General features: G+C 37.4%; 1 protein-coding gene across 1 annotated transcript; it reads right to left on the bottom strand.

Moving 5' to 3' along the window:
- Window positions 1-4,559: 4,559 nt before the first annotated feature.
- Window positions 4,560-5,040, bottom strand: LOC138900863 (putative EG45-like domain containing protein 1). The gene is made up of 2 exons (XM_070188504.1): window positions 4,929-5,040; window positions 4,560-4,828 (listed from the first exon to the last, which is right to left on the bottom strand). Exons 1-2 carry the CDS (start codon window positions 5,038-5,040, stop codon window positions 4,560-4,562), a joined length of 381 nt encoding a protein of 126 aa, XP_070044605.1.
- Window positions 5,041-12,214: the final 7,174 nt, after the last annotated feature.

The following is a 12,214-nucleotide window of genomic DNA, read 5'->3' as shown; positions in this document are numbered from 1 at the left end:
TCCACCACCTCTTGGCGGAACGCGTTATCTGAAATACAGTAAAATCAACCCCATTAGTCTCAACTATACCCATGTTCCGCAACACCTCATGGCAACGTTCAAGATAATCATGTGGGTCCTCAGAAGGTGTACCACTAAAGTGAACTGAAAAGAGCTTGGTAAACTTATCCAGTCTCAATAAGGCCTCAAAAGACATGGTGGGCCTATCACCGATATGTGTCGCAACAACTGGCTGAGCTACCCCAACTGGCGGGGCTGCTGGAGCCTGATTCTGGGGAGCCATCTGCTCCGGAACGGGAGTAGTGGGAGTTTGTGCTCATCCCCCATCCTGTGAGACGGCTGGTGCAACTGGAAATGTACCATTCTGGGCCACGCCTTCCATAAGACTTACCAAACGGACTAGAGCATCCTGAAGTACTAGAGTGGCTATGAATCCTTCCGGGACCTGAACTGGTACATTCTGAAATGCAGCCTCCTTCTAAAGGTCCACCTGAGGTTCTTCAACAGGTGCAGCTGCTCGAGCTCTGGACTGAGCTCTACCTCGGCCTCTGCCTCGGCCTCTAGCGTGACCTTGGCCTCGACCTCTACCCCTGGCCATAGTTGCCACCGGGGGTTCTGGTCCCTGCCCATCGGTAGAGGTATTATGTGTTCTCACCATCTGCGAGAGAATAAGAGTAGAATGGTTCAATCATCGATGATAGAATAAAATCACACGACAGAATAAGAAAGAAGTGATATTGTTCCTAAACTTCATTTCCTCTGAGAGATAAGTACAGACGTCTCCATACCGATCCTTCAGACTCTATTAATCTTACTCGTGACTCGTGAGACCAATGTAACCTAGTGCTCTGATACCAACTGTCACGACCCGAAATTCCCACCTTCGGGTCGTGACATATGTCTCAACTCCATCATACCACAACTATTTTAGCTCATGAATCAGAGGTTGAAAATATACATCAATCAAACTCTTTGGATTGTGGGGACCGGGAATAACACAATTTAAGAAAATATATGGACTAGTCATACACATTTCAGGTGGAAGATTATACGGCGTAATAAAGACCGGCCGACATGAATATGGTGTTGCAGAAACAGAAAATGGCATGAAAGCATCTGCATACAAACCTAACCAAACACTCCTCGGTTCACTAGAATAATCTGGATACATCCTATCAAAATGCTTCCGAGCTTCCCAATCTGAAGGATGACACATAACACCCGACAGCCTTCTATTTTCATAGTGCCATCTCATATGAGGAGCGAAACTCATCAATGCGTATAACCTCTTTAATCTAGGAATAAGAGGTAAGTAATGCATCGACTTCACAACAACCTTCTTCGCGCTGGAAACCCGCTTAAAACAAGAGTTTTCACAAAATTTATAATTTTCTAAATCTGCATCACCCTTATAATACAACATGCAACCATCTTCACATCAATGGATTCTCATAGACGAGAGTCCTAACTTAGAAACCAATCTTTTAGCCTGATAGAAATCTTTAGGTATATTGAAAGTTGGGTCAACTAGTTCACTCATAAGGCCAATGAAAGAATCCATTCCCGCTTGAAAAATATTGGTATCTGATTTGATATTTAATAATCTAACCGCAACAGACAACTGAGAGTGCATACTCCCTTCACTTAGTAGACGACTATCGGCCTCTAACTGTTCGTAAAAATATTTTGCCTCTTCGTTAGGAACTTTTTCAATACTTTCATGGGGTTCAAACTCGAAGTGCATTCAAAATTCATCCGCAACCATTTCATGCTATCTAGGATGTTGAACGTTATTCCCCACTGACCTACTACTTTCACCAACAACTACGTTATGAAATACACCATCACTACCATCAACCTCTCCATGACTAGTCCACACAAAAATATTATCCATAAACCCTTTTTTTTATAAAGATGAGGCTTAACATCCTCTGATCCAAAAAATGCAAACACTTGCACTTCACACAAGGACACCTAATCATCCCTCCGATTTGAAATTGTTCAAGTGACATTGCATGCCTAATAAATTTCTTAACCCCTTCTATAAATTCCTCCTTCAAAAATCAATGATTAAGATAATTCCTATTATACATCCAACTACGATATTCCATCTACATAAAGAACAAATAAATTACATTTATATTAATCATAATTCAAATTAATTTATAGAATTAAATTACATAATAAACTTTAGTTATAAAATACAACATAGTCAAACACTAGAATATTGAATTAGTTAAGCCATTCAATTAGGCTAACTCACTTACTATTAATCATAATTAATAAATTCTAAATCATAATTTAATGTGCCTAAAATCCAACAACGATATTCCATCTACATAAAAAGCAAATAAATTACAAGTTATATTAATCATAATTCGAATTAATTTATAGAATTAAGTTACGTAATAAACTTTAGTTACAAAGTACAACATAGTCAAACACTAGAATATTGAATTAGTTAAGCCGTTCAATTAGACTAACTCACTTACTATTAATCATAATTAATAAACCCTAAATCATAATTTAATGTGCCCTAAAAGTCCAACTACGATATTACATCTACATAAAAATCAAATACATTACATGTTATATTAATCATAATTCGAATTAATTTATACAATTAAATTACATAACAAACTTTAGTTACAAAATCCCAAAATCCCAAATTGTAAACCCTAATTTATACAATTGAAAGAATTTAAATAACTAAAATTAACAAATGTAGATAACTAACCTTCAAAGATAGGAGAAGGGTATGATTTTGGGAGTGGCGCGGCAGTGGCGGAGGAGCAGTGGTGGCGGAGAAGTAGTGGTGGCACTGGAGAGACGAAATGGGGGGGGGGGGTTTGATTTTGGGTGAAAAGGGAGAGGTGAGGTGATTTGGGAAGGATTTACGGATGTGGAAGAAAGAGTGAGAGAAAGAGTAAAGAGAAAAATGGGAAAGAAACCCATTCTCTGTATCCTTAATTAGAAATTTTCGACCGACTTCGGTCGAAAAATTCGGTCGGTATCATTAAGTTCCTTTTGACCATTTGATTACACATATCCGACCGAATTTGGTCGGTAAATGATTTTTAAATTATTTTTATAATTAATTTAATTATAAAACCGACCAAAATCGGTCGGTTTTTGTCAATATATAATATTTAATACTTAACTCACAAACACACACACATATATATATATATATATATATATATATATATATATATTTATATGTGTGTGTGTGTGTGGTGCGTGTGCTATAAGATGTAGTGTTATATTAAAATATAAGTTGTAGCAATAACAACATATACTCGGTCAAATCACACAATTTAAGAATATATATATATATATAATGTATGTGTAATGTGCATATTTGTGCGTGCGTATGTGTGTGTGTATGTATATAAATAAATAAATATATATACAATTTACTATTTCCGACCGATATCGGTCGGAAATTTTATAATTATATGATAAATAATTATTTATTATCCAAAAAAGCAATTGACGTAGGATGGAAAAAATTAAATTAAAAATTTCAACGGACATCGGTCGGTATTCTATAATTCTTTTAATTAATCATTATTTTTGTAGATAGTATGCATGTCTGATCAGTCTTTGGTCAATGATTGATCATTTTCCGACCGAAAGCGGTTGGAAATTTAAATTCTTTTTTGTGGGACCACATAAACCGACCGATAATAGTCAGTATTCTTATTTATAATTATTTATTTTATTTTTTCGACTATTTTACTTTGTTTCAGATCGATTTCGGTTGGTATTTCTTTCCGATCAATGTCGGTCGGAATGCCTTGGATGAAATTTGGCAATTTTCTAGTAGTGTTCTAAGTAGCTACTTGCTAGCTTGCTTCAATTTTGGATGACTTGACGAATCATAGCGAGAGGATTACTAGGTAGAAAATCGAATGCAATCGAAATTTAGTCATGATTAGCCTCTAATGCAACCGAAACTTAGTTGCATTAGAGTTTTTATCCTTGATGTAATGGTAGAGTTGTAGTAGTAAAGAGACTAGTCGTATAGCGGTAGATTGATTATATGAGTTTGGTGTGGTCAGTACTATTTTTTTTTTCTGTTTTCTAAAGTTCAATTGGTATATAAAACATTACTTACCAAAATAAAATATGTAATATCATGAATATACGTTACTAAAAAATTACTCTTCTGGATTATCTTCTGAATCTGATTATCCAGATCTTATGATATGAAATATATGGTAAATGGCTTGCCCTTGATAAAGCTTACTCGAAATATTTTCCAACATAAAACAAAAAGAAAACGAAAAGATGAACTTTTATTCTTAGAATTGATCAAGTACATGCATCAAGTTGTGAATTATTGATCAATTCAACTTCACTATGGAGTATACTTCTACATGCTATATATAATATAGAATGAAGCTCCATGCGCCATCTTTGATGCCCTCTTATGACACCCTAATAACCATAGAACAATATACTCAGTAGCAGATGTGGCATGTATATAATTAAATAATTTAATTAAATTTAATATTTTGGATAAAGAGTATATATATATATATATATATTATTACTTACTTGACGTAGTCGATCTTAATAATGTTTTCGACAGTGACAGGAGTAGCAATGATTGAAAAGGCTTCTTTAGAGAGATCCATGGTTACACCACATCCAGGGCAATCACTTACAATTTTTACTACAACACTCTTGCCAGTGCAAGGCTTTGGCACTGGACCAGTGCATGTGACCTTTAATAAGGTTCCACAAGAAAAATCATTCATCAAGAGACTATCACTCGCTGCTAAGAGGGTACCTTGGGATGTGTTTCCATAACATGCCGTAGCTGTAACAACAATAATAATTGTGCATCAGTATCAAATAAGTTCGAACATATGGTCTAAAAATATTTTAAGAGAGTAACAAAAAGAATTGAAGAAACTTACGAGCATGTGATAAGTTGTAATAAAATGAGGCAGTCCCTGGTATAGCTAAAGCTATTGAGAACAAAGTTGACACAACACCAATAGTGAGACAAATAGTTTTAGGAATTGCCATGTCTTTTCCAAAGCCTTTTTTTATTTCACTGATACATCTACCCAACCAGTAAACACCACCTTTTTATAATCTTTTCTAAGTGACCATGGGCTAAAATATGGTAACCAGTTAAGAGAATTAAGGCAATCTTTTTTTTTAGTCAAAAGATCCACCTTGCTGGAGGGTTTTAGGAATATCAATTATTGTGCATTTCCTATCTTACTATATCCATAAGCATTGTAATATTTTCATGTGGTATGCAGATGAGTTGTGATGGATTGATAAGTATCCTTTTATCCTTAAATTAAAGGTTTTGGGTTCGATCTTGAGTATGGAGTCTCTTATGTTAGGAAACGCTTTATCCAATTAGTGTTTTAAAAGACGAGGGCATAACACATGGTGTTTTACTTAATACGGGGCGAGGCGAAATCTCGAGACATTGGGCGTAAGTGTAACGACCCGACTGGTCGTTTTGAGCAATTGCATTCGGTTCGGCAGTTTGAGGTTACGAGTAGCTTCATACAATGTATTATGACTTGCGTGCATCATCGGTTCGGGTTTTTGAGAAGTTCGGAAAGGATTCTTAGAAGTGACTTTCATTTGAGAAGCTTGAAGTTGAAAGAATTGACAAAGATTTGACTTTTGAGTATTTGACCTCGTATTGGAGTTTCGATGGTTCCGATAAGCTCGGGTTGAGATTTTGGACTTCAGCGTATGTCCGGATTTAGATTTGGAGGTCCGTAGGGTAATTTGAAGCATTTCAGCAAAAATTGGAAAGTTGAAGTTTTGAAAGATTGAGAGGTTTGACCGAGAGTTGACTTTGGTAATATCGGGGTCCAAATGCGATTTCTAGAGTTGGAACAGCTCCATTATGTCATTTGGGACTTGCCTGCAAAATTTGGTATCATTTGGATATGATTTGATATGGTTCGGACGCTTGCGATTCTAGAAGTTCTTGAAGTTCATGGTGATTTTCATGTATTTTGGCATCCGATTCGCGGTTCTAGAGGTTATTTTGGTGTTTCGATCGTGTGAGTGAGTTCATGTTATGTTTTCAGACTTGTGTGGGTATTTGGTTTGGAGCCCCGAGGGCTCGGATGAGTTTCATACGTGTTTCGTATTTCTTTGGAAGAAGGTTCAGAATTTACTGGCGTCTGATCTCACATTTGCGAGTTGAGGGTCGCACTTGCGATCACCGCTTTTGTGCACTTGGGATCGCATTTGCGAAGAGGCGGGGGACTGGCAGGCTTCGCATTTGCGGAGCCAGCCTCACAAATGCGATGATTAACTGGGGAGTGGTAGTTTGCTTTTGCGAATGTTTGGGCCGCTTTTGCAAAGGCACCTTTTTTGCATTTGCGATCCGTTCCATCGCATTTGCGATAGAGGCAGGGCTATTCAATTTTCGCTTTTGCGAAGTAATGGCCGCTTTTGCGGGGCTCGCATTTGCGAACCCCATATCGCAAATGCGACATCTGCAGCCTGCTAATAGCCGGGCACTCCGAATCTTAGCTTCATTTTATCATATTTTGAACCCTAAGTCCGAGAGTGGGCGATTTTGAGAGAAGCTTTTCATATCAAATCATTGGGTAAGTGCCTCTAATCAATTTTTAATTATATCTTAGATTTAACATTAAATGCATGAGAATCTAAAGGAAAATTTTGGGAAAATTATAAAATCTTTCAAAAATGTAAAATATTGATTTGAAGGACAAAATGGTATCAGAACTTGATAATTTTTAAATGGTTGAACTCGTATCGTAATGAGTATTCGGGTTTTGTAAATTTTATCGGGTTCCGAGATGCGGGCCCGGGGAGTTGACTTTTGTTGACTTTTTACAAATTGCGTAAGGATCATAGCTTTGTTTGATGTATTTAAGTCGTTTTTGATTAGATGGAGCCGAGAAATGGTAAATTGGTAAAGGAAAAACTAAATTGAGTATTGAGTTGGCCGAATTGAGGTAAGTGTCTTGTCTAACTTTGTGTGGGGGAAACCATCCCTTAGGAATTGAGTTAATTGTGTTATCTTGTTATGTGAAAGCCGTGTACGCAAGGTGACGAGTGGGTACACAGCCTATATGTGGTATTGACCGCTTTAGATTGTCTAGTCTCTTTCCATGCTTTTGATTGATTTGTCATAACATGTGGTATCTCGTTGTTAGACTACTCTTAGATGCTCTATATGATGTGGTTAGCATTTATTTACCTCTTACTCGTTATTTGGCCCTTATATGCCTTGGTTGAAGTCATTGCCTTCCTTATTGTCTTGTTACCTCTTAATTGTTGTATTCTTCTACAACTATGTACACAACTTCTACATATCCAAAGTGTTGTGATTGCCTGTTTAGTTATCACGTGCCTTAGATGTCCTGTTATTTTGTATAGGTTGTTGTATTCCTTTGATTTTTACGTGGTTCCCTTGTTTCCGTGTACTCATACTCTTGGTCGTAAATATTCTTGTAAATTGAGTTATTTAATTGTTATTGTTGATTTAAATTATTGTACGGGGGATCGGGTTGCACGCCGCAACAGGTGAAATAAGGGAGGTGGTGGAATAAGGGAGGATATTTATATTGTGATATTGTTATTGTATTGTGGGATCGGGTTGCACGCTGCAACAGGTGAAATAAGGGTGGATTGTTATGGTGAAATAAGGGTGAATTATAATATTGATATTATATGGTGGGACCGGGTTGTGCGCCCCAATATATTATATTTATTGTTATGATATTGATATTGTACGGTGGGATCGGGTTGCATGCCGCAACATGTGAAATAAGGGTGGATTGTTATGGTGAAATAAGGGTGAATTATGATATTGATATTATATGGTGGGATCGAATTGCGCGCCGCAACATATTATATTTATTGCTATGATATTGATATTGTACGGTCTGATCGGGTTGCACGGCGCAACAGGTGAAATAAGGGTAGATTGTTATGGTGGAATAAGAGTGACTTATGAGGTTGATATTATATGGTGGGATCGGATTGCGCACCGCAACATATCTTGTATTTTTGTATCCCCTGTTTTACTGCATTGGCTTTAGTTCCTTCGTACGAGACTTTAATAATCTTTACTTCTGGTTTTCACTGTGTTCTGAGGATCGAGTTATGGTCATTGACTTATTGTCTTGCCGTCATTTCCTGAGCTCTTTTCCTAATACTATTATTCTAGCGAATTGATTTTCAAAGTGAATTTACTACGTTGAGTCATTACCTCCTGCCCTGCTTAGTTGTTAGGAATATAGTGATTTAAAGTGAAAGAATTAATATCATGCTACTTTGTGTGACCTATAAGTTAGAACTCGCCGTATATTTCAGTATTTACTATTTTTAATAGTTGTTATATTTTACCTCAATTGATTTCTCAACTTAATCTCCTTAATGTGTTTGAGGTTGTTATTCTACTTTTTTTTTTAAAGGAATTGTTATTGTGTTTTATTTTAATAAATTCTATATTAAATGCAATAGCTTATTTGATGTTGTATTTTATTTGAAAACATTATTTTCCTTCACTCAAATGATTTCTAAATATAAACTTATCTTTCTCATTGATTTCCTATTTGGCCTAGAAACTGTAAATTTACGTTATGTTATATAAACGAAATCTCTTGAATATCTTAATTATCATTTGATACGGATATTATGTACTGAATAACACGTGAATTTTTCCATGCAAAGTGAGATGGAAAGAAGTGGGCACAAGGTGCCAGGCGTATTAAAGGTTTGGAAGTTGTGATTTATGGTATAAGATTACGATAATTAGGATTCTCGGAATGGTGTATTAGAAACGATTTGATTGGTCGAGTTGACATCGCTTTCCCTACTTGAGCATATTTACACTTATCTGTATCCCAACTATATTGTCATTTAATTACTTGGTTATTTCTCGTTGCCATTCGTCTTTTCCCCTTATCGTCACTACTGTTTGTAATTTGATTTCTTCCTGCTATTGGCATTACTTCGATATCCCTATCTTATTAGCTTTATGTCATATCCTTCTCAGGTTTATATGTTCGGTAGGTGTCTTGAACTGGCCTCGTCACTACTCTACCGAGGTTAGGCTTGATACTTATTGGGTCCCCCTCGTGGTGTACTCATGCTACACTTCTGCACATCGTTTTGTGCAGAACCAAGTACTTCAGATCGAGTTGGTTTTGAGACTTATGCTTGGTGTGGTTGGAGACTTTAAGGTACACCTGTCCAGGTGTTTGCATGCTCTGAAGTCACTTTTTAATTGTATTTATTTCCATTGTTTCTTTTTGTTCCGAAACAGTGATGTATTTATTATGTATAACTACTCCTAAAAAGGCTTATGACGTGTACTACCGGTTTTGGGATTATAAATTGTACGGAGATTTCTATTTCGAAATTATTCGATGTTAGTAAATATTGTCGTTATTTCTGCTAATGTTAGGCTTACCTATTTTAGAGACTAGGTGTCATCACGACCCCTTCGGAGGGATTTTGGGCCGTGACAAGTTGGTATCAGAGCTCTAGGTTCATAGGTGCTATGAGTCATAAACAGGTTTAGTAGAGTCTTGCGGATAGGTACAGAGACATCTGTACTTATCTTCGAGAGGCTACGTTAACTATTAGGAAATTCTACTTTTTTTATTCCCTATTGTGCGACATTGATTCAGCTCAAAGCATATACCACGTTTCTTTGCACTCCCTCGTGTATGGTATTGCGCTCTCGGTATCAGCTATGCGCCAATGGTTCGTGATGCTGTAGATGGGCTACGAGGGGGCCAGGGATGCTCAAACATTGTCTCAACGTGTCGTCCAGACTGAAGATGCGGAGGTACCAGAGTACTATTTAAGTGTTCACATGGAGGTGCAGCGGGTCCCGGGATCTGGTTGATGAGTACGAGCTTGGGAAGGTTTAATTGGTTGACTAGTCATCGAGATCGTGGTAGGGTCATGAGGTGGATGTTGATTGAGGATAGTTGGTGGTATTGGAGACAATGTGGTTTGTATAGGATTTCTACTCAGTGAAAAGTACATGTTATCATTCAAGGCATTGAAGGAAGCGAGTTTGACTGTCACGAGAATGGATGTGCGTTTAGTAGATGACTTGAAGTACCTTGTGATTGGTGTTGTACGAGTTGTGGGGGTTAGTTTTGCGGATCATCAGATGTTATGTTCTATGGCTTCGCGCCAAGTGGGGGAGACCACTAGCGGCATTCAAATTGCAGAGTCAGATTTACATCAGTATTGGCCTAAGATGTATATATAATATATTGGAAGGTTCCCCAAAATTTGGGTATGATTAAGATCTGAGATCTTGCATAGGATGATATTGGGGCTTATGGTGTTTCTGCGTCATTAGTGGATCTATATTTCAATATCAAAAGGGGGTCGGAGGAACAACTTCAGATTCATAGAAGGTCTATTCAGCGTTGGCATCTTGGTTGCGGTATTCTATGAGCTTCTGGGCTACGTGGTTCGTGCTAGTATTATCTGCATTTGGGCTTTGATTGGGATCATTGCATATCGACAGGGAGAAGTATTACCCCAGAGGAAAAAACAAGGAGTATTAGAAGAAATAGGTCAGCTCTGTGGTGTTGCGTCAGCATAGCAATGAACGTAATTGTTCCTTTTGAATAGGAATTCTCTATTGGCATTTGTGGTAGTACTCTTGGGTTGGGCGGTTTGTGTGACCCGGTTGAGTTGGGGAGATATGGTCCTAATGGCTTAGTTGCGTGCGGGCAGATCTCAGAGAGTTCTCGACAGTTTCGGCAACGGCTTGAGTCGGCGATCTGCTATTGGCATAAGGAATATGTTGTACATTATGGTTTTCTCCTGGATGGATATCAGAGTTAATAGAATATTGGCATTATTGGATATCATGTGTGAAGGGCGTGAATTTTAGGAAAGAACCTTAAGTTTTGGGTTGCGGGTGCGTGGCTGGTGGCATGGTGATTACTGGGTTTTGAGGCCTTTGAGGTTCAGGTTTTGTTACGCGGCCAAAAAATCTATATGGATGCTTCAGTAAGATAATGGGGTGTGAGTGATGTATCAGCCATTCGACTAGCGTAGTTGAGTTCGGGTATTGAAATTTTGATATTCATGAGGTTTTGGGGCTGGATGTCCTCATATGCGGACTATTTCTTGTTTGCGGATTGTGAAGGAATGTTGAGAATGGGATAACTGATGGTATAAATTTTTGATAGGTTGCTATGGACGTTTGGAAGGATATTTAGCTATTTGGGAATTATTAGGATTTGGTTTGGGGGTTATTCGAAAGATCATTGAGAATGTGTACTTTATATAAGATCGGGTTTGGGTACTCTTGTGAAATTGATATCACTGTTATGTTACCGGGCATAATAGATATCATTTATGCCTCTGGCCTAGGTTATGTGCTATTCTCTTATGATGTTATGGGTTGTGAGGTTGTATGATTATTCTCTACGCTGTTGTAATTTCGTTCAGGCCTTATGGCGATGTGGGAGAGATGGCCCCCATGGTGTTGATTTGCTCGTTGCACCTTAGTTGTGCTTGCTTTCTTCCATGTTTTATTAATTCTATTCATTTTTTCACATTTATACGTGTGCACTCTATTGTGCTTGATATCAATATTTATGTGATCAGTGAACCCGAGCACTTTGGCTTGATGAGTATCTGGGAGCGGGTTGCACGCCACATCGGATGTTATGTGGGATACCCTTTCATTGTGTTTATTTGGTGTTTTGTTTTCTCTCTAAAGGAAAGGCCCAGGTAGAGCTCTTAGTTGATTGCGGAGTGAGATAAGTGTTGGGTTTAACCTTGATTTGAGAGAATTAGGAACCCTTGAGCTATGTGCTAAGTGAAATTCATGTGTTGCGACATATATGCAAGGTGACGAGTGTATATATGCCGCCAAAATATTTGTTTCCCTGTTTTTCTGTATTTCATTAATTATTTCATAACATGCCTTAACTATTACATGCTATAAACGCTTCCCATGACTTTATTTGCTACTTGTCACTTATTATTCTTGTGTTTAAAATGTTAGATTCTCCCATGCTTTTATGATTTACTGCTACTTACCTTAAATGATTTACTTGTACCTTTTTGTCATTTATTTGAATTGTCTTGCTCTTTAGTATTCATTATAATAGATTCTTAATTTGAGACGAGATTTCCTTTCTTGTTATGCTTCATATCCATTAATCATAGATGACTCTTGTGATTCAAGTTGTTAAATTAA

This window comes from Nicotiana tomentosiformis, chromosome 11, assembly GCF_000390325.3.
Source record: "Nicotiana tomentosiformis chromosome 11, ASM39032v3, whole genome shotgun sequence".
NCBI classification, from domain to species: Eukaryota; Viridiplantae; Streptophyta; class Magnoliopsida; order Solanales; family Solanaceae; genus Nicotiana; species Nicotiana tomentosiformis.
Note: the sequence above shows the minus strand (reverse complement) of the source record. Positions and strands in the feature narration are given on the sequence as shown.

Coding starts and splice junctions, on each gene's coding strand:
- LOC138900863 (XM_070188504.1), bottom strand. CDS start 5,040: ATGGCAATTCCTAAAACTATTTGTCTCACTATTGGTGTTGTGTCAACT. Junction 4,829..4,928: donor TTACAACTTATCACATGCTC/GTAAGTTTCTTC, acceptor TTGTTGTTACAG/CTACGGCATGTTATGGAAAC.